The sequence below is a fragment of the Mustela erminea genome, chromosome 18 (assembly GCF_009829155.1).
Source record: "Mustela erminea isolate mMusErm1 chromosome 18, mMusErm1.Pri, whole genome shotgun sequence".
NCBI lineage: Eukaryota > Metazoa > Chordata > Mammalia > Carnivora > Mustelidae > Mustela > Mustela erminea.
In genome coordinates, this window is record NC_045631.1 from 3,905,494 (window position 1) to 3,927,297 (window position 21,804).

Consider the following 21,804-nt stretch of genomic DNA (forward strand, 5'->3'; position numbering starts at 1 on the left):
GTAAATTCCACAGACTGATGCCTGCCTGTCCGCTGATTGTCCCCGGCCCATGACAGAACTGGAGAGGAAACACTTAGGTGGGTTAAGGCAATAGGTCAGGGCCATTGAAAATAAGGACGAATCTATAATCATTTTGCATTCTCTATGATAATTTTTTCAATTGAACTTTTATTTTGTCCCCCCATTATTTTTGTTGTATTCTACCGAAGGATCCGCCTGTAACGGTTTAGAAACAGACCAACAAACGGGTCTTTGGCCACAGGAAGTTTGAGAAGCCACGGAAGGTGGGCCACGCTCAAGGAAGGCCTTCCCCAGGCCAAGGCCCTTGTGGTCACGTGTGTGTGTGCCCTGGTCCCGGTTCACACTCCGATTGGTCACTTGAGTTTGGGACATCCATCCTGGGCTTGGGACATCCCCCCATAGCTGGGGAAGGAAGCCCGGAGCTTTCTCACTGGCTCCGTGTTCTCTCCTCTCAGGGCTCTGCACCTCAGGAGGCCGGGAGGCCCTCCCCATGTCAAGCTGGCCGTGGAGTGGGACAGCTGTACCAAGGAGCGGTGAGTGCAAGAATGGGGCGCCCATGGGGGGGGTGGGGGGGGCGGACGAATCACAGGCCCTGCGGCCACAGATAAATCTGGCCGTGCCCCAGTCCCTTGACTAGCCCGAAGGCATTGACGCCCTGCGGTCCCAGCTTCTGGGAGACCCTCATGACCAGCATCTATAGTGAAACACCGCTAGTGGCCGCGGTCATGACCATGCTGGGCGGTGTGAGGAGCAGCGGTGGTGACAGCAGCGAACACGTGTGTGATGTCGGCCCCGCCGTAATGCACGGTTCCCAGATGCGTGAACCGAGACACAGAGCGGGGATGCGGTTGCTCAGTGTCCCACAGCTCAGGGTGGGATTCGAACCCAGGCCGCCTGGTGCAAGTCTGCGCGCTCAGGCCCTCTCAGCCTGGCCGTGCCTGTCGCCCCCCGAATGCATATGGCCGTATTCTGGAAAAAGCACACGGGTCAGCCCAGCAGGTGTTCATGACTATCCTCCTGCGGGGTCCCTCCAGGAGATGGGGGGGGTGGAGAGCGCGAGGGGCCTCCCCCTGATGCCGGTGGTCCCCACTGCTCGCAGCCTGTTCGGGAGCCTCCAGGAGGAGCGGGTCCAGGACGCGGACAGCGTGTGGCGGCAGCAGCAGGCCCACCAGCAGCACAGCTGCACCCTGGACGAGTGTTTCCAGTTCTACACCAAGGAGGAGCAGGTGGCGCGGCTGGGACTGTGGGTGGGCCACGGCGCCGCGGGCCGGAAGGGGACACTCACGGTCCCCGTGGCTTCCTTTCCAGCTGGCCCAGGACGACGCGTGGAAGTGCCCGCACTGCCAGGCGCTGCAGCAGGGCATGGTGAAGCTGAGCCTGTGGACCCTGCCCGACATCCTCATCATCCACCTCAAGAGGTTCTGTCAAGTGGGCGAGAGGAGGAACAAGCTGTCCACGCTGGTCCAGTTTCCGCTATCCGGCCTCAACATGGCTCCGCACGTGGCGCAGAGAGGTGCCGGCCCCCCGCCGGGGACGGGCTCCTGGCCCCCCTGGAAGCAGCCGGCCGGCCTGCCCACCAGCTACCCGCTGGACTTCCTGTATGACCTGTACGCCGTCTGCAACCACCACGGCAGTCTGCAAGGTGGGCATTACACAGGTGAGCCTTGCCTCTCGGCTCGTGGCCGCCGTGGTCACGCGTCCTGACCGGGGCCGAGCTTGCAGCTGCCCCCTGGAAGAGGTCTCCCAGAATGCTGAGCTCCCGCGGGTCCTGGGCCCACACGGACCCCTGGTCACATGCCAGGCACCTGTCACAGAACGGGGTGTTCGGGGGTTAAGGTTTGGGGATTGGGGGTACACACGCAAGTTCCCCTTCAATGCAGGCTCTTTGAGTGGCACTGGAGTTTCCATGATGAGTGACAGAAGTGCTGCCCTCATGGCACTGCAGTCTAACTGCAGACCCAGTGAAAAGACGCTTGTCGCTTTGGCTCTTTGCCTGCCTGGCATTACAGAAGGTGTTTGACTGACCGTGTCTGTGATGAAGATAAGGCCTCTCTGAGGAGGGTGCCTACAGGCCCAGAGCTCAGGGAACTAGGGAGGTGGATAAGGGGAGGAGGACCATGATGAGAAGCGGTAATAGTATGTGCAAAGGCCCTGGGGCGGAGTTTGATGTGTTTACAAAATGGTGCAAGCCTGTTGTGGCTGACGTCTAGTGACCCAGGACTGAGGGACACAGATGAGTCTGGAGAAGTAGACGCCGCATGTAGGCCATGGGTGAGAGTTCGGGTTTTTTTTTCAAAAGGTATCGGGAAGCCAGTAAGAGGCTTTAGGCAGAGACCTGAAGACATGATCTAGTTTGCGTAGCTGTCCTCGATGAAAACCAGGTAGAAGGGATTAAGGATGGGAGTTAGAATCCCAGTTGCTAGGGCTCCAATGAGAGATGGTGTTGGCTGGGACTCAGGAGGGGACAGTCAGGATATTTAAGATGCATTTTGCAAGTAGGATCAGTGAGACTGGCTTTTGGACAGGGGGTGGGGGAAGGGAAGGGAAGGGCAAAGGTGAGCCCCTACGTACCTGGTTTGGGAGCAGCACAGGGTTCAACCACCTGTGGCCCATGGGCCAGATCCAGTCCACCACCTGTGTCTGCATATAGCCCATGAGTTAAAAAAGGTCTTTACATTTTAAAAGGTGATATAAACAACAACAACAAAGGAGAATCTGTGTCAGGGACCATCTGGGGTCATACTTGACCTGTAAAGCCTGAGCTGTTTGCTCTGTGGCTCATTACAGAAAAGTGGGCTGACTCCGCTTTAGTGGGTTCTGGCTCATTCGCTGAGACATGGAGGGAAAGGAGAATATTTTGTAATCGTTGAGAAGGTGGCGAGAATCCTATTGATGGGCTTTTTCCTAAATGGTTTGTTTCTATTTTCGGGTTTTAGGTAGGAAGGAGGCGTACCATAATCCCAAATGAGTTTGTTTTTTTTTTGCATACTGACACAGGTAATGCATTTCGAAACTCCCCGAGGACCCGTGTGAACATTGACATTATTGTCTGGCTCCATGAGTTAGGGCTCCCTATTGTTGGAGATTTTTGCCTTAGCGAGGGCTGCAGCGTAAGGATTCATCTTCAAGTCACGGCACGCTTATCTCAGTCAGCATCAGGGAGCGTGACAGATGGATCTTTCTGAGTCCACAGAATTTATCTCTGGTCAAAAATGGACCGATTTTTCTCATTCAGTTACAAACATGTCCATTTTTCAGCTCTGCTTATCTGAAATACCTTTCTGGTTTGGTTTGTTTTTGTTTTTGTTTTGTTTTTTGTTGGTGGGGTCGGGGGATGCCAGTAATTGGCACTTGGGGTTTGGACCTTTGCAGCCTACTGCCGGAACTCTCTGGATGGCCAGTGGTACAGTTATGACGACAGCACGGTGGAATCGCTCCCAGAGGACGAGGTTAACAGCAGAGGGGCTTACATCCTGTTCTATCAGAAACGGAACAGCATCCCTCTCTGGTCAGCCAGCAGCTCCCTGAGAGGTAGGTGTTTACTGCTCAGGACGGAGAGGGGAGCTAGAAAGGTACTCGGCCGAATGATGACCAGGACAGGGAGGACGCATGGGATCTGGCACGGGGAGCTCCTCCTGCAGCACAGAGATTTGGGCATGACAGGCCAGTGTCCCATTCATAAGGAACAATATCAGGTAGCAGGTGCCTCTTGGCGGTTTGGGGGTTTCAGTTTCCCTGTCTCTCTTGAGCCAGACTTTAATTTTTTTTTTTCTTAAAAGATTTATTGTTCTGTTTTTCAAGCCAGAGACAGAGCACAAGTGGGAGAGGCAGGAGGAGTACCAAGCAGACCCCTGCACTGAGTGCAGAGCCCGATGCAGGCCCCAGCTCACGACCCTGAGAGCGTGACCCGAGCTGAAACCCAGAGTCAGACGCTCTACCAACGGAGCCTTCCAGGCGCCCCTCGAGCCAGACTTTAATTTCACTTGTGCACACACTTGTGTTCCTGTTAGGAAGGGCAGGGTGGTTGTGAGGGACTCGGGGCCTCGATAACAAACTTAGCGCCTTCACCGTACCCAGTGCCATGTTCGTTAAACAGCCTCAACTTGGCTGTCTGGAGGGAAAAAAAAAGAGGTCAGAGTTGACCGCCTTAGGTGATTCATCTCACTCACAGTCCTATCCTTATCTTTGGAATGAGAGAGCTTTTTTAAAAAAAAATACTCATATTCTCTTCCTAATAATCATCAGAAGGTCAAATTAAACTACCGACGCCCCCAGAGGCCTGAATCCAAGGAAGTCTGCCTGCCTTTTTCAGGAGACAGAATGAATGAAAACACAACTTATGTAGACAACCAGAGTCGGTGACCAAAGTAAAGGGAGGGACAGCCTTTCAGGACCCGTCCATGCCCTGACCTCTGTGCCTGAATGCCTTTCCCTACATTTCCAGCTTGGTCACACGGCAGAGCTGTCAAGGGGGCTCTCTTCTGGTCCTGACGTTTATTTATGTCCTTCTGCTCTGGTTCTGCAGTCCCAGGGCTCGGGGGTGGGGGTCCAGCCACGCAGGGTCCTCCAAACCACAACCAGGTGGGGCAACGTCCAGCCTCCTCCCTGTGTTTACCCCACAGGTTCCACCAGCTCTACCTTCTCTGATCACTGGCTCCTTCGACTGGAGAGCAACCACGGCAGCGCCCAGGGGAGCTTGCTATCCTGGAGCTCCAGCCCTGGCCCCTCCCGGCCCCACGAGCCCGACACTCCCAAATTCACCACCAGCCTCCCTGATCAGGAAAAGGGTATGTCCTCTCATGTCGGCCAGATTGGCTGCTTTTTATTTTCCATTTCTGGGACTCAGTGGCTTTGGGTGTAAAGACTGCCCATCTCTCCTCTGAGACCAGCCCTCAGCCTCCCCCTCCCTTGTCCACTGCCCTCCAGCCGCAGGTACGTTCCCTCTCGGCTCCCTGGAGCCTTGTGTCTAATGGGGACGACGATGTGTAAATGAGTAAATGCATTAATGGCATGATGAGAAGCAGGGACCGGGGGAAGAGGTAGATCATCAGAGGGATAAGTTTTCTAGGCGGGGTTGCAGGGGTGAGATGTCCCATCACAGGGACGGGGACAAGTGTGGAAGGGCAGGTGGAGAGCTGACCGTGGTTGTCCCGGCTAGATAGTGGCGTCGGCCCTGGCATGCTGGGTAGGGGACGGTCAGATTCTGGGTGTATGGGAAACTAGAGCTAACAGGGTTTGCTGCTCTGGGGCATTAGGGAAAGAAGGGAGTCAGAGAGGACTCTTGGCTGAGCATCTAACCAGGTGGCCCGCACTGCAGGTTGTGAGATGGGAGAGGGAGAGGTCCGTTTTGGAGGGAAATTTCACACGGTCATTTCAAGACCCCTGTAGGACTTCAAGTCGGGATGATAACCAGGGGAGACTGTAAATAGTTGAGAGCCCTCAGCACGTGGATGGCATCGAAAGCCCAGGGAAACTGGGAGGACAGAAAGGAGGAGAGCCTGACGCCACGCCCCGCAGCTGCCACCGCATCCGGTGTCGGAAGCCAGGGGGACCTACAGAAGCAGAGTCTTTCTGGAAAAACCGCGAGCATACATGCACCCACGTGCCTGAGTGCGTGTGTGTGTGTGTCGTGCAGCCTGTGTGTTCTTCCCTCGGAAAGAAAAGCAGCAACGTGCTCTGATTACTTACAGTTTCCATGTTTCCCATTAGCTCCAGAATTTGTTGCTAAAATAAGATTATTTTTTTAAGGAAGTTTGATATACATATACGGAAAAGTGCATTCATCACGCATGTCTATCAGATGAATTATCATAACAGGTACACACTCACGTAACTCTCGTCTGGTGAAGACATAAAAGGTCCGGGGCCTCCCCCACACCCTGGTTTTCTCTCTCCAGCGTCACTGTCTCCCTCCTTTCCAAAAGGGGATACCATTCTGACTTCTAACACCATAGATCCCTTTTGCCCCTGTGGGAACTTGGCGTCAGTGGATCCCTGCCGTCCGTACTCTTTCCCGTTAGGCTTCCTTTGCTCAGCGATCTGTGAGATTCGTGTATGCTGCGTGTAGCAGTGTTTCTTCCACTTAGTTCCATGGGTCCGAAACAACAAAACAAAATCAACCCTCAACCAACTGGGACACAGAAAGTTTAAGTGTCCACAAGCGAGCGAGTGACAGACAGACATTATCGGTTGATTGTTCACTCCGGTCAAAAGCCAAGAGCAGGGATTTGGGAAGAAAGCAAGCGCCATGGGTTGGGGGGTGGGGAGACTCACCGCCTTCTCTCCGTGGGTTCTGAAATGGACCTGGGGCTGGCCTGGAAAGTTCGGCTTGGTCATCAAGGGAAGCACCTCGAGTTACAGACGGAGGGATCCTTCAGTCGTTTGGTGACTGTCCAGAAGTCCCTGCAGGGTTGCCGGGGAGCACACAGGAGGGGTCCTCTGCATGGGAGGTGGGCTGCCATCCTTCCCGGCATCTCCACCTCAGCGGATGGGTCCGCTTCCAGCATCAAAACCTCCTACCTTGCAAGAGGCGTTTATGGTTAATTTACATACTCTGTTGTGGTTGCTTTTTGGGGTCGTTTCCGGTTCGGGCTTGGTTCGGTGTGTCTCAGGGTTTGGCATGGTGGTAGACGAGTAGGCAGAACACGGATAGGAGCGCCCCACATGCCTATGACATCTGTCCAGTTTCCTTAGAATGCGTTTCTGTGGAAGCAAAATGTTTAACGAAGTATGTTAGGACTCACCCTGTCTGAGCACTCCTCTTCCCCTCTCATGATGGACATTTTAGGGTCGCCTCTGGCGAACAAGAAAGGCCTTCTTTTCCAAGCTTGCCCATCCCCATCAGCATGAGCCTTGGGCGAGCTCATAGATCATCCTGGTTCTGTTCAGTGCCATGGGGCCTCGGGCCACTTCTCACTCCTCCCGGGCAAAAGGCATTTCACACCTGCCCCCCCCCCCCCACTCCCAGGGAGGCCAGCTTGCGAGATGGCCCGGCTTCTCAGCCTGGTGCTCAGACAGCGGTCAGGCCCAGCGTTCGAGAACCACCCCCCCCACCCCCCGCCCCAGAGAGACAGGGCTAGGGTATCTCAGTTCGTCACCCGCATCTCCAGGAGGGTGACATGAGAAAGCTGAACCTTGGAAGTCACCAGTCGCCGGCTTGCCTCCTTGGAATAGGGATTAGGGCTGCATATAGACACCCCCCCCACACACCCCCCCTACACCCTGCTCCACAGCTGCCTGGTGTAAATTGCAAAACCAAGTTTATTCGCGTGGCCTTGGCAAGAGCCTGGCTTCCAAAGGGAGAGGTCCCTCTTGAGGTTTGACTGAAATGGTGATGGGATTTTGGAACCTGTTGAGACGGTCGAATCCAGCCTCTGTTCTTATTTTCTGGCCTGGGCAGGATCTAACTCCAGCATACAGGTTTCGTTGGCGGTTGGTCCCGTGCCCTGTCCCTGTGGGTTTGGGGGAGAATTTTGTCACCGTCAAAAGGAATATTCAGGTTCTCTGGAGAGGAACATGGACAGCTGGGGAGTTCTGTCTTTCCAGTAGCTATACTATTAGATTTCGAAAGGCATCTTAATCCATTTATTTATTTTTCTAAGATTTTATTTATTTATTTGACAGAGTGCACCAGAGAGCACAAGCAAGGGTGAATGGCAAAGGGAGGGGGAGAAGCAGGCTCCCTGCCAAGTGGGTAGCCCAACACGGAACTTGATCCCAGGACTCTGGGATCATGACCTGAGCCAAAGGCAGATGCTTCACCGACTGAGCCACCCAGGCACCCTAAGTGCATTTTAACCGACAGCGATGGACCCAAGTTTTGTGGGAACTATAACTTCTGTCACTGGGGACCGGTGTAGGGAGAAGCTCTTCAGGAAGGAGGATGTGATGGGGCACCTGGGGGCTCAGTGGGTTAAGCTTCAGGGTCCTGGGATCGAGCCCTGCATCGGGCTCTCTGCTCAGCGGGGAGCCTGCTTCCCCCCTTTCTCTGCCTGCCTCTCTGCCTACTTGTGATCTCTCTCTCTGTCTAATAAATAGAATAAATAAAATCTTTTGAAAAAAAAAAAGGGAGAATGTGAAAACACCCTACTTTTGCAAATTTTATTGAAAAAAAAAAAAGCAAGACCCTGTGAAAAACAGCGGCTGGGGCCCTTCGCAGAAGTCCCCCACCCCCAACCCTGCCCCGATGCAGAAAGGGGCCCTAGGATTTCATCCTTTCAGCAGATGTGCTTCTGATGGTAAATTATCCCTGTGGTTTTTATTGGGCCTTGGAGACTTTGCTTTTCATTTTATCAGTGCTTTACCGGTCCAGACTGTGTTATTTCTGGGTTTTATTTCCATTTTGAAGGTTATCTGGGAGTTTCAAGCATTTATGATTTTCGGGGGAGGTGATATCTCCCTTTAATTCTTTCTAATTTTATGGGTTGTGATCCCAAGAATGTGGTTTTCAAAAAGCATTCCCTTATTTATGACCAGGTTAAGTACACATTCATTATTTCGTCTGTCTGCTGTGTACGCATGAAATAATGCCCGTTGTGTCTTTTGGAGGGATACGAGCTTTGTGTCGTAACTGCTAAATGAGGTGCGTTGATTTTGGGATTCACTTCACCTTGTCTTTAATTGACTTCATCAGGGACTGCCTGGCTAGGAAGGAAGTCTAACTATTGCAACCTTCCTGTGTGGCTGTGTTTTTAATCAGGTATCCAGAGACTTCAATAATTTCTGCTTTATATTTTCTCTGCTTACTGTTAGGTCTTCTTTATAAACTGTCTGTTTTCATTACAATGTGGCTCTTTATCTAGCTTGATGCTTTTCATCTTAAGTTCTACGTTGTCAAGGGGCGCCTGGGTGGCTCAGTCGGTTGAGGGTCCGACTCTTTTTTTTTTTTTAAGATTTTATTTATTTATTTGACAGACAGAGATCACAAGTAGGCAGAGAGGCAGGCAGAGAGAGAGAGAGAAGGAAGCAGGCTCCCTGCCGAGCAGAGAGCCCGATGTGGGACTCGATCCCAGGATGCTGAGATCATGACCTGAGCCGAAGGCAGCGGCTTAACCCACTGAGCCACCCAGGCGCCCCGAGGGTCCGACTCTTGATGTCCACTCAGGTCCGGATCTGAGGGTCATGGGATCGAGTCTCTTGTCCAGCTCTGGGCCCCACGGGAGCCTCCTTGAGATCCTCTCTCTCCTTCCCTCGTGTCTCTCCCTCTGCTTGGCTCTCGCGCTCAAATTAAATACACAAAATCTAAAAAAGAAAATTCTATCTTGTTCAAGATTAGTTCTACCCTTACCTTCTTTCTTTTTATTTGCATTTGTCGGGTATCATTTTGCTATTATCCTTTGCTTTATGAATTTTTCCTTTGGAGTTAACTTTAAGTGATTTTCAGTAAACACTGTTGCAGTTTTATTATTTTTATTGTATATTTTTAATGTCAGAAATTGAGAGCTTCTCTAAAAGGGGAGCGTTCAGTCCATTGATACATCTTTTTTAAAGATTTGATTTATTTGCCAGAGAGAGAGCATGCACCAACAGGGGGAGTGGCAGGCAGAGGGAGGGGGGAAGCAGGCTCCCCACTGAGCAGAGATCCTGACATTGGACTCAGTCCCAGGACCTTGGGATCATGACCTGAGCCGATGGCAGATGCTTAACCGGCTGAGCCACCCAGGTGCCCCGTGTCCATTCATAGAATTTAAAGTAACAACCATAAACTTGATTTTGTTTCATTAAAAAAATTTTTTCTTATTACTGTTTTTTTCTTTTTTCCTTATTTTTGCTGAGTTGATCATGTTGCTCTTTGTTCCTTTTTTTCCCTTCCATCTGGAAGTTCTACCCTGCTTTTCCATCTAACTCATTGTCCCTTCATTCTTTTCTTTCTTTCTTTCTTTCTTTTAAAAGATTTTATTTATTTACTTGACAGAGATCACAAGCAGGCAGAGAGGCAGGCAGAGAGAGAGAAGGAAGCAGGCTCCCTGCTGAGCAGAGATCCCGATGTGGGGTTCGATCCAGGACCCTGAGACCATGACCTGAGCTGAAGGCAGAGGCTTAACCCACTGAGCCACCCAGGTGCCGCAAAATGAGCACTTTGAAATGCTTTTAAGAGTTCCCTCTGGTCTGTTTTAGGAGCCCCCCTCCCTAACTCCCTCCCCTGTTAGATTCTCAGAGATGCTCCAGCCTTCGGTTTCAGGCTGTGAGCGCTGAGCCTTTCCAGATCCCACACATGCAAACATCACTTTGTAGTTCCATAGTGAGACCCGGCGGGGGTACGTGGTACATGGGCAGCAGGCTCTGCGGAGCACCCCGTCTTTCTTCTTTCTGTTCTCCTGCGTCTTGAGGTCTGGGTTCTGAATCTTCAGTGTTAGGTCAGAGTCCTTTCCAAGGGTGGGTGACACGCCCATCCCTCTGCAGAGGCACGGGTATTTCCTTGGACCGGAGCCTGGGTGGCCCCTTGGCTAGTTGGAGGACTCGTTGGATTAGAATTCTTCCTCTCCAGTATCTGTAGATGTCAGGGTTGCAGGTGAGAAGCCTTTTTTTTTTTCCCTTCCTTCCTGAAATCATTTGTTCTTTCTCACTGAAAGCATTTGCGAGTCTGTCTTTGACCTTGGAATTTGGAAATTGCACCTGTATGTGGCTAGGTCTGTGTTTTTGTTCATGTACAACCTACAACCCCCAGAGCCTGACCGTCCGCAGACACAGCTTTTCTTTAGGGAAACTGTTCTTTTGTTTAATTATCATCTGACTTTTCAAATTCCTGGTATTTGCCTGGTGGGCCCCCCTGGATCCATTTTCTGATTTAGCTTTTCCCTGTGATTTTTCTGTGTCATTTTGCTCTAAGGTGTGAGATGTTCCTTTCCCTTTATCTTTTCAGCCACTGATTTGAGTCTCAGCAGTGACCCTGTGTGCCTTCAATGCATTTACTGCGTTTTAAAACCTAGAAGACCTTTTTTTCAGCCCTCTCTTGTCCTATACGTGAATCTCCCCGAGAGCTCTTTTTCTGTTCTTCCAGTGGCTCTGTTTCTTTGGGGCCCTGTTCTGTTGGTTCGCACGGTTCCGTTGATTCTATTTATTTATTTATTTATTTGTGTGTGGGGTGTGTAGTGCACAAGTAGGGGGAGCAGTAGGCAGAAGGAGAAGCAGGCTCCCTGCGCCTGATGTGGGACTCCATCCCAGGACCTTGGGATCATGACCTGAGCCAAAGGCAGGCTGCCCAACCAACAGAGCCACCCAGGTGTCCCGGTTCTGTTGATTCTTATTCTCTGACTCCCAGACCTCCTTCCATGGGTTGTTTTTTTTTTTTTTGTTTCTGCCCATTGTGGCTCCCTCATTCTTGGGAGTGATGGAAGGGTCGGTGGCCTTGGCTCCCAAGGCAGCCCTTCCCCCTCGCCAGCCTCATCCTCCTGGCCTAGTCACAGAGATGGAGGGGGCTCAGCCATGTATCTTGTCCTCACCCTCTAGGGGACCAGAGGACAGTCAGGGAGTCAGGCTTGCCCCAGGTTGCCTCTGCAACCAGAGATGATGAGGTCTCCAAATACAGATGGGGGCAGAAGATGAGAACCCTTAGTGGAGAGCCTCTTCTCCCTTGGTTACAGCCTTGGTGGTCTGTCTGCTGCTTCCCTGACCCACCAAGCTCACTAGTGCCACAGGGCCTTTGCACTTGCTGTTCCCAATGCCGGCATGCTATTTTCCCCCAGTCTCCACATGGCTTCTTCCTCCCTTTCCCTCAGGTCTCTCCTCACTCCTCTGTCGCTGACCACACTACACCCCCTCATTCTTTGTCATAGCTCTCAGCACTATATTCCACGATAGCAAACATTGTTGCTTTCTGGCAAACCCCCTTAGGGACAGGCACTTTGGGCTTTTTTTTCCCACAGCTGTATTCCCAGCACCGGAAATAGCCCTTGGCACCCAGCAGGCTCTCATTACGTATCCCTTGACTGCGTCAGGGGGTGGCTCTAAGGGGCACAGTGGAAATCTTTGCACAGACTGAGACCAGTGGACCCGGAGGCTGGTCCTGTTGTATGGGACTAAGGATGGCTGGGTGGAACCCGCCCCTGCTCACAGCACGCATCAGGAGGTCAGACTGATGCCTGATTTCATTAGCCGAGGAAACAGAGTCACATGGGAACAGATAGGGCATTTCCTAAGGCAGCATCTGTCATTCCCAGAGGCATGGTGCAGGCGGGGGCTGTGCCCTCCAGTTGCCCGGCCACGGCCACCATCTGTGTGAGGAGGCCTCGTGGGACCTGGGAAGCCCATCAGGCAGGCCCTGGGGTTTCTATATCCTTCAGGAAGGACTTAACTACTTACGTCTTCCATGTGGCTTAAGGCTCTAGGCCCTTCCTGCTTCCCAAGCTGACCAAGTGTGAACAAGGCCACAATTCCAGGGTGGGGAAGAACCCTCACTTGGGCATCTCTGAACGCCACCTCTGCCTCCAGCTCCCGGTCTCCAGGAGGTCCCCCCAGGGACGAGCAGGAGCAGCTGCCTCCCCTCCCCCAGAAGGGAGAGCTCTGTGAACAGTAAGCATCAGCGTGGGCTCTTTCTTGTCCCTTCTGTCTGTATACCACACCCACCGTGCCTCCCCTGCTGCCGTCTGGAGAAAGAGGAGGAAGGGCTCGCGTGGGCATCTGCAGTCCCCGTGCAAGGGAGCTGCAGGGGTGACATGGGCCAGGCCCCCAGCCTTTCATCCAGGAAGAGGGGCCACACTGCCAAACCACCTGCCAGGCTGCCAGCTGTGTCCTCTTGTCCTGAAAAGCTGAAAGTCACAGCTTTGTCCTCCAAATAAAAGCTTCCCTTTCTACCCTTCCCAGGGTTGTGGGCAAAAAACATGCATGGCTCAGACCCCAGGATGGGAACTTAATTGGGGAGCAACAGGGTCCATCGAAATTGAAGCTGTAAGCTATTTGGGCGACATATGTTTCTTGCTGACCGATCTGAGGAAATGCTTTAAAGAAAATAATACCATGTGAAAAAAAATTACTAAAAGCCACCAGAATGGTCCAGGGCAGGTAAAATTCCCCAGGAACCTCAGATGCTGTCATACCCCTCCAGGCACCAGTGGGCACTGGGCTCTGCCTTCCCATCACCTCTTCCCCAGGAGCCGGCACACCCTGAGCTTTCGCCCATCCCCTGAGAACCCTGGGTCCCTCTGCCTCGAGTTCATCCCAGTTGGCTGTGCTGACAACAGGGGTGTTGTATGGAGGAGGGGTAGGGCTGCTCTCGTGCTCACCAGTGAGTGTGTCGGCTGTGGGCCAAAGGCTGTGTGGTTGACGTCAGATCTTCTTCGAAATGCATGTGACTGTCCCTGCACCGTGTGGTTCGTGCGGGTGAAGCTTCCCCCCCTTCACAATGACAGGCATCTAGACATCAAGCAGCAGGCTGAGCCCGGCTGTGGATGAGCCAAGGCAGTATAATGGTTCAGTGACCAATGACTGCGAGTTGCTTTACTTTTTGCATTTATTATGTTAAAATACACAGAACGAAGTTTATCCTTTTGACCATTTTAAGCACACATTTCGGGTGTTCGCATCCATGCCCGTGACTCTTTTCATCTTGTAGATCTGAAAGTCTGTCCGTTTCACGGTAATGTGACACCCTCCCCTTCCCTTCGCCCTGGTCGCTACCTGTTCACTTTCTCTCTCTCTGGTTTCGACCCTTCTGAGTGCCTCATGCGGGGAAATCATGCAGTGTTTGTCGTTTTGGGACTGGCTGTGGAAGTTGCTCAATACTCCATCATACGAATTTCAGGATGGATTTTTTTCTTTTTTTAAAGATTTTATTTATTTATTTGACAGAGATCACAAGTAGGACAGAAGGCAGGCAGAGGAGAGAGGAGGAAGCAGGCTCCCTGCTGAGCAGAGAGACCGATGCGGGGCTCGATCCCAGGACCTTGGGTTCATGACCTGAGCCAAAGGCAGAGGCCTTAACCCACTGAGCCACCCAGGCGCCCCTCAGGATGGATTTTTTTGATCTCCGTAAAAATCCCCATTGGGATTTTTGATGGGGATTGGGGCTGATGCTGTAGATCAGTTGCTTTGGGTAATATCATTTTAGCAATATTAAGCTTCTTGAATCCATGAACATGGGATGCCTTTCATTGTTCTTAATTTCTTTTCTCTTAATGTTTGTAGTGTTGTACAAGTCTTTCACCCCGTTCAGTTAATTCCTAAGTATTTTATTCCTTTTTGATGCCATGTCAAGGGAATTGTTTTCATAACTGTTTGTGATGGGGATTGGGCTGATGCTGTAAGATCAGTGCTTGGGTAATATCATTTTAGCAATATTAAGCTTTGAATCCATGAACATGGGATGCCTTTCATTTGTCTTTAATTTCTTTCTTCTTTAATGTTTGTAGTGTTGTACAAGTCTTTCACCCCTCCTCAGTTAATTCCTAAGTATTTTATTCCTTTTGATGCCCATTGTAAGGAATTGTTTTCATAACTGTTGTGATGGGGATTGGGCTGATGCTGTAGATCAGTGCTTGGGTAATATCATTTTAGCAATATAAGCTTTTGAATCCATGAACATGGGATGCCTTTCATTTCTGTCTTAATTTCTTTCTCTTAATGTTTGTAGTGTTGTACAAGTCTTTCACCCCTTCAGTTAATTCCTAAGTATTTTTATTCCTTTTTGATGCCATTGTCAAGGGAATTGTTTTCATAACTGTTTCTTAAGAAAAAATATACAGCCGTGGGTTATCTGTGTATTCCCTTATAGAAACAGGAAGATTTAGGAAAAGAATTAAGAAGAAAATCAACCACACACAGCATTCCAGGGCCCCCTTGGTGCCCTCGTCACTTTAGTGTTTATCGCACACACGTGTGCAAGTGGGATCACATGGTTTTTCTAGATTCTCATTTCACATTACACATCAAAAATGTGTTTCCAAACTACAGACAGGTGCTGCGAAAACACACAGTGAAGACAGTAAGTGGTAGCTCTGATAAATTCAATGCACATTTTGATTTATTTTTCAAGCCCAGGGTAGGATATCTGCGAGTCTTGCACTTGAAAGAAAGTACAAGCACCTAGTTGGACCTGGAAAAGGAGGGACTTTTGCTGAGCACTTCTGCTTTGTGCAAATACTCAGCTATAAATGAAAATGATGTTCTGCCGTAGGACTAGATTCCTCCAAGACTGGGTTTGTGACTGGATGTCTGGCTGTTCTGGGCATGTAGCTCCCTTTTTTGGCATGGCTTCGCCCTGTGGCTTCGAAGAGGTAAATGAATTCCAGGGACAGCAGGCTGCACACATGAGTGCTCCCAAGAGCTAGAACCCTGGGGTCCTATGTGCTGATGTGTCCCCGACCCCAGTGCTGCCTGATGCATCAGAGATCTCAACCCATGTCTGGTCGACGCCAGGCATCATAGTCACTCAATGCACCTGGAGGGAAATTTGGGCACTGATGTTCTTGGTGTCTCTTTCAGGAGGGTTGACGTCCAAGCCTTTGGTACGGGGCATACGAGGTCGAAGCATCAGCATGAAGGAGCCCACCCCTTCCAGAGCCAAACAGGGGCCCTTCAAGACCATGCCCCTCCGATGGTCTTTTAGACCCAGGGAGAAACCCCTGGGTGCATCCGCTGAGCTGGTGGAGTACTTGGAGTCCAGGCGGAGGCCCCGATCCACGAGCCAGTCCATCGTGCCGCTGTTGACGGGTGCTGCCGGCGAGGATGTGAAGTCGGACGCTGCCAGCTCTGCTCAGGGCGAAGAGGGTGGGCGAGCCACTGAGAGGCCACCGGCTGGAATGCCCTGCCCCTCGAGCCACGCCAGCCCCTCTGCAGCCCCCGGAGTCCCAGATGGTCTGAACTCGAGGAAAGCCAAGGAACATGAAAGTCAGGAGATCAGGCTCCCCAGACAGTTTGACCTGCCCCTCATGGTGATGCCTTCAGTGGGGACTGAGAAACGAGCCCGGCCCGAGGGCCAGAAGACCGCGAACTGCAATGGAAGTAGCCAGGCAGGGAGCCACGGCAGGGTACCCTCCCCGACCAAGGAGCCTTTGGGCCCTGCGGTGTTACCTAGAAACAGCGCAGACAACCGCCAGAATACCTTAGCCAGGATGAGGGCCAGCGTGGAGGCCAGAGACCCTGAGGCAGACAGATTCCCACAGGGGACCCTCACCTTGCTGAGATCTGTGTTTTGGAAGAAAGAGCACAAGCATAACAGGGCGGCGGCGGCCCACCGGGCATCCCCAGTGTCCCTGGCGAGCAGCAGGCTGAGCCCGGCTGTGGATGAGCACACCCGAGGCTCCTCGCCTTCCTTCCAGATCCGAGAGAGCCTGGCCAGGGCGCCTGCTAGCTGCCTGGAGAGGGACGTCTGGTCAGCACCCAGCTCTCTGCGCCTCCCTCGCAAAGCTGGCAGGCCCACGAGGGCCAGTGCCCTGGGCCCGTCACAGAGGACAGTTCCCGGGGACCACACTCCTGTTGGCACCTTGCAGAAGGTGAAATACCACACCCTTTCTTTAAGCCGGAAGAAAACATTACCTGAGTCCAGTTTTTGATGGTGTGTTCCAGTCCCCTCCACCCCAGCCCCCACCAAGCTGGTGAGCTCGAGACAGAGCAGCTGCAAGAAGCTTCTTTTGTGTCAAGAGTGGGCTTTCTGGAAGCCAGTTGTCTTGTGACCCCTTGAAATTTAAAAAAAAAAAAAATTTTTTTTTTTTTTGGTCCCCACCTCTAGATCTCCAACATAGCATGTCCAAATACCTTCCTGTACCGTTGGGTGCTTTCATAGGCGTCGGCCACGAGATGGTGCTGTTGAGTCAACATTACCGGTTCAGGGGAAGAAGGGATTTGTTTCCCTAATTCCCCCGCCTGAGGAGATACTGGGGAGAGAGATTCCAACGTGGCCCAGTTAGACAGCATATAACCCTGCAGAGAAGCCTCGTAAATAGGAGCCTAAGACATCAAATCAGTTCTTGCCACGGGCTTCTCTTTCTCAAATCTCTAATGCTTCTCTGGGATAAAGCCTTCAAGATGCCAAAAACCGTCATAGTGACCTTCAGGCAGGATTCGGGGAGAGATGGAACAGAAGTGATTGAGATCATAGGAAGATATTTAATATATAGCAAAATAATTGTATTACTGTTTTTCAAGTATTTAAAAAAAAGAACTATTTTGATACTAGGAATAGAAGTTCTCTTTAAGAAAAAATTAAGTATGAGATCTATATACAGTTTTAATAAAAGCCCATTGGTGAAACATGCAGACGGCTCTCTGAGTTATTCACATTTAACAACTGATCTTTTTTTCCCCCCAAAGATTATAATTTTAAGTTATCTCTGCACCCAGTGTGAGACACGAATCCACAACTCTGAGATCAAGAGCTGCCTTAGGCTGGCCAGGCACCCCTACCAGTGATCTTGTTCTGTTCCTGCTGTGCCGGCTTGGCTCCGTGCTGTCGATATCAAAGTAGTGACCTGAGTTGTGTCTGAAATTTTAAATAAATTGACTTTGCTCTCTTTAAAGAAATGGGAGTCCCCTCAGGTCTCTATCTGGAGGACTCGTACTTACAAGGTCTGAGAGTCTGAGCCTGTCCCCATACACTGGTAGCCGACCGTCCCGTTTCCTTGAGCTTTATTCTCTTCTTTCTAGCTGCTCTGACAAATATCCCGTCACTAATTCTTACTGGGAAGCTGCTACGCCTGACCCTGGATCTGTACTTAGTCTGTTTTCTAGAAATGCTTCCTCTCCGATGGGAACCAGTTGTACAAGACATTAGACTCCAGAAATTAAGTTTTCTTCATACCTATCGCGTGACTCATTAGTATGTCTCTGCTACTTTTATTTTTTTCCTTAAGGAAGAAAGAAGGAGGTTTTTTTTCCCCCCTAGTGAGAAAGACTTTTTTTTCCAACATTTTATTTATTTTAGAGAGAGTGAGGAGGGGGAGGGGCAGAGAGGGAGGGAAATACTCAAGCAAACACCACTGAGTGCGGAGCCCAACCAGGGGCTCAATCCCATGACCCTGAGACCCTGAGATCATGACCTTAGCAGGAATCAAGTCAGATGCTTTAAGCCACTGACCCAGGCAGGTGGCCCGACAAAGACTGCTTTGAACCGCAGTTCCAAAATAGGAAGAGCTGAGAGGACCCAGCCACTTGGCCCCACAGGGTGACATAGAGGCCAGTAGATCCGTGCGCTTGCATTTCAAAAGGCATCGAGGTTCTCAAGTGTTGAGTTGGTGAGTCTCCGGCAATGTGCACCACACCTGTCATCTTGGGCTCGGGGAGTCTAGGAATCCTGCTATTTCCTGTTCTTTCCTCCTCTGGTGGTGCTCATTTGTCATCTTTGGCTCCCATGCCCTTCTAAGGTCAGTCTCCCTTCCTCAGTCCTCTTGGGGATTGGGTGCTGACTCAGATGTGTACCCTCTTGGTTTCTCCCCTAGAAGGTCTCAACTTTTGGGATCCCCTTGGATACCATGAGCAGGTCCCAAGTGTTAGTGGTGGTGTCCGTAATGCGTCACGGGCTGGAGCGTTTTCCCTGGATGCCAGACTTGGAGGTTTAGTAAGAGAAAATGACACATGGACCTTGGTAGCTGTGTTTGCCATCCCAGGTCTTCCATGGGGATGCCCGAGACCCCTCGGTGTCCCCTTCCCTGAGCCTGCTTTTCCCTCTATAGGAACCTGGCAAGAAAGGCTGTGAGAATAAGTAGGAAAGGATTTTGATCTTTCCAGAATGAATTTCAATTTAATGGTTTTCCTTCCAGGAAAATTGGTCTGTTCTCCTTAAGCCTTGTTTTCTTATTCTTTAACAAGTGTGCGAAATTTCTGAGGGAAATCGAGCTGTAGCACCCTATTTTGGAAGTCGCAGTTAATGTAAATTGGACAAAAGTTGGAGGCATCGACTCCAACTGATGGGTTCATCGACTCCAATTGATGGGTTCCTGTGAGCTTTATCGATCCTTCAAACATCCTCTCCAGCCCCCAATTTTCTGAGTGGACAATGTAAGAGTCTCGGGGCACTTGGGTGGCTCATTTGATTACGTGCCCAACTCTTGATTTGGGCTCAGGTCATGATGATCTCAGAGTTGTGGGATTGAGCCCCGCATCTGTGCTTAGTGCAGAATCTGTTTGAGATTCCCTCCCCCGCCCCCTCTGCCCCCCAACTTGTGCTCTTTCTCTCTCTACAGTAAGTAAATCTTTTAAATAAAAAGGGTTCTCTAATGAGAGCCCTACTCTGAATAGGTTAAGAAGGTGTGTGTAATCGCTGCATTCATGGTAGAAATAGGCTAGTCACACTCCCTTCCGAGTCCCGGTCTCTGAGCTGTGCAGAAAAGGACTCTAGACTGACACCTGCCTGCGGCAAATCAGCCCCACCAAAGAAACAACGCCAAGGTGGTCAGAGAAACACGGGGTCGGAGGGGCACCAGCTCCAAACCTAGGTGTGGAGAATTAGAAATAACTCCCCCTGTAAAGATCCACTTCTGGCTTTCTATTGCTGAATTCTGAAATGTTCTCCCATCTGTGGCTGTCTGTTATGATGCCGTAGATGAACGTTCCTCTTCGTGGCCCTGTCTGGACCTCAGATACCTCTACAGTGACCCCCGCATCACTTGTGACATCATGACGAGGTCACAATAGAGCCGGGGGGTCGACATCCCGAAGGTTTCTGTGGTCACATGCTTTCCTGCAGAGGAAGGCAGTCCCCTATCGGACACAAACATAACAGGCTGTGGTGCAGGACCAAGACGGGCTCGGTGTCTTCAACAGGACGGAGGATGAAGACTAAGGGTAATTCCACTCTGACCAGAGCACGGCGGTTGGGGATTCTCACTTAGAGAACACGAGACTTTGGACCGATTGGAGGACCGGACCTGAGTCACTTCTCAGATGGTCTGAGCAGCCAGTCGGGGGCCCCAGCCGGACATTGAACCAGATCCTCCGCGACCCGGGACCTGAGTCTTGACTTCCCCTGAGAGACCAGACCCTGGTGCCGGGCTGCCTGGCGTTCACAGCCCCTGTCTGGCCGTTTGAGTTTAGGAAGTTAGTTTTGCTCCGCTGCGGTTCGAGTTCCTTCTCTGTGAAGTGGAGATAACAACTGCACGGGATCCGTCGGGTGGTTGAGGGTACAGAGGGAGCTAGTTAGCAAACATTAGTTAATCCCTGTTACGAGGACTCTGAGCTGCCGGGAGACGATCCCAGTCAGTCATGCTCTGAGAACCAGAGGTCCTCCTAGTCCTCGGCACAAGCTGGTTTACAGTATCGTAGGGTGACAGAGGGTACATCCCAAGAGGGCTAGCAGGAGACATTCATAGGAGGCCGGGTAAATACTTCCACTGACGTATAATTGATTCTGGAGGTTTGAAAACCTGTTCCACTGCCTTAGAAATGGACTAAAGTTGACTCCGTTTTTAGAGATCCTGGAACTTCACCTGTCTGCCGTTCCAGCCCATTCAGGGGCCATATTTATTTTTGTCCCTGGCTGAACCCAGGCAGTTCTTACCCGGGGAGTGTTCCAAACCGAGATGTTGACGAGTCCGCTGGCAAATCTGTGAGATATACCAGGAGTCATGCTCCTGAAATCTCTGTGACGTTACCCAAAATTCTACTTTCTTTCAGGGGGTTCAACCCTACGTGCCGGGTCATGGCCAGCAGGTGCTATTCAAGCAAAGGACTTCAAGAAATAGTCGTTTCCTGTCGTCCTAGCCACATCCCAGAATTCCCCCTGACAGGCTGGATTTGAATGGACTGGCGTGCAGGTGCCTGGGGCATCCTGGTGGCTGGGGCCGTGTCACACACTCCTTCATCAGACCTAGGCAGCCAAGCTACACAGACTGAGCATGCCCTCACCCTCCAGAAGGAAAGCGCAGGTGCTCTTGGCCTAAGACGGGAATCCCGGCAGACAGATCAGCTCACGGCCTTGCCATGGGCCCCCGGAATATTTCTCTCTTACTCCATTTACTTTCCACCTGAGCCAACACCTCTGTTTCTTCTCCCCTTCTACCTTTTCCTTCTCCCCTTCTTCCCATGTCTTTGCTCATTGATCAAGGGCCCTCCAATTCGGTCCAGCGAGCACATGAACAGCCCCATTAATGTCTAAATCACAGGGGTGGGAGAGACCAAATTTAAAGAACACTCCACTGTCAAAAAAGTGGTCTGACCCATCTGTTAGGTAGTGATGCTCTCTTTTCTCCATCCCTAGATGGGAAGTACAAATAGAGTTGTGCAAGTGACCAACAGCCTTTTTGTAGAGGACCCAAGTTCAAATTCAGAGTTTGCTATTAATTAGGCCTCATGGCCTGTGTATGGATGTCTTGGGGCCTTGGTCAGCTCGTCGGTGTAATGGGAACTCGGCAGTGGCATGCCGGGTGGGCTCACACCAGCTCCTGGAAGCCCACTGTTAAATATTCTGGAAAGTCACCAGGCACCTGTAGTTGACATCCGTCGTGGTGCAATTATTTACAGGCTAGAAATCAGCAAAAGCTGCAAATCAGGCCTTTTTTTTTCCCCCCCCTTTCCTCTCCTGGAGAGCCAGTCTGCCAGGATACCCCTGAAATTATGATAGCATCCCTTGTTATTTTCATGGGATCATTTAGGAAAATGGATCTGAATGCTGGAAAGTGAATGTTTACCAAGCCGTCATGAGCCTGTGCTCTGGAACCAGCCAAACATGGCCTCGAACCCTGCCACTTCCCAGCTGGAGACCTGGGGCCACTTACTTCATTGGTCTGCACCAGAGCTCCATCATGGGATGGACAATGATAATACACCCAGCTTGCGGTGTCAATGAAGGGACCGAATGCGTTAACAGTGGGCGCTAGTAACATTGAACAAGAAACGGTCACCGTGCTTTGCAAGGGA

At 51.2% G+C, this 21,804-nt stretch overlaps 2 protein-coding genes and 1 long non-coding RNA gene across 11 annotated transcripts in view; 2 read left to right on the forward strand and 1 right to left on the reverse strand.

The window, feature by feature from the left end:
- USP43 (ubiquitin specific peptidase 43) overlaps nt 1-17,209 on the forward strand; it is a 50,772-nt gene extending 33,563 nt beyond the window's left edge. The window contains exons 10-15 of one of the 2 annotated variants that reach the window (XM_032321193.1): nt 477-554; nt 1,121-1,247; nt 1,330-1,678; nt 3,394-3,552; nt 4,644-4,808; nt 15,439-17,209. In XM_032321193.1, coding sequence (XP_032177084.1) covers nt 477-554; nt 1,121-1,247; nt 1,330-1,678; nt 3,394-3,552; nt 4,644-4,808; nt 15,439-16,508 — 1,948 coding nt within the window. In that variant the 3' untranslated portion in view covers nt 16,509-17,209. The remainder of the gene's footprint in view (nt 1-476; nt 555-1,120; nt 1,248-1,329; nt 1,679-3,393; nt 3,553-4,643; nt 4,809-15,438) is intronic. The other variant, XM_032321194.1, reaches the window with a different exon arrangement.
- On the reverse strand, nt 15,638-19,523 carry LOC116577658. 2 transcript variants are annotated; one of them, XR_004280567.1, is made up of 5 exons: nt 19,382-19,523; nt 17,359-17,434; nt 16,492-16,631; nt 16,130-16,310; nt 15,638-15,705 (listed from the first exon to the last, which is right to left on the reverse strand). It is a non-coding gene; the product is annotated as an uncharacterized LOC116577658 (long non-coding RNA). The 2 variants fall into 2 exon arrangements; XR_004280568.1 differs by lacking the exon at nt 17,359-17,434.
- Nucleotides 19,144-21,804, forward strand: part of LOC116577656 — a 31,369-nt gene continuing 28,708 nt past the window's right edge. For 6 of the 7 annotated variants that reach the window (XM_032321214.1, XM_032321208.1, XM_032321212.1 and 3 more), the window contains exons 1-2: nt 19,144-19,734; nt 20,563-20,702. The gene's annotated coding sequence lies outside the window, so the exon portion shown is untranslated. The remainder of the gene's footprint in view (nt 19,735-20,562; nt 20,703-21,804) is intronic. The other variant, XM_032321211.1, reaches the window with a different exon arrangement.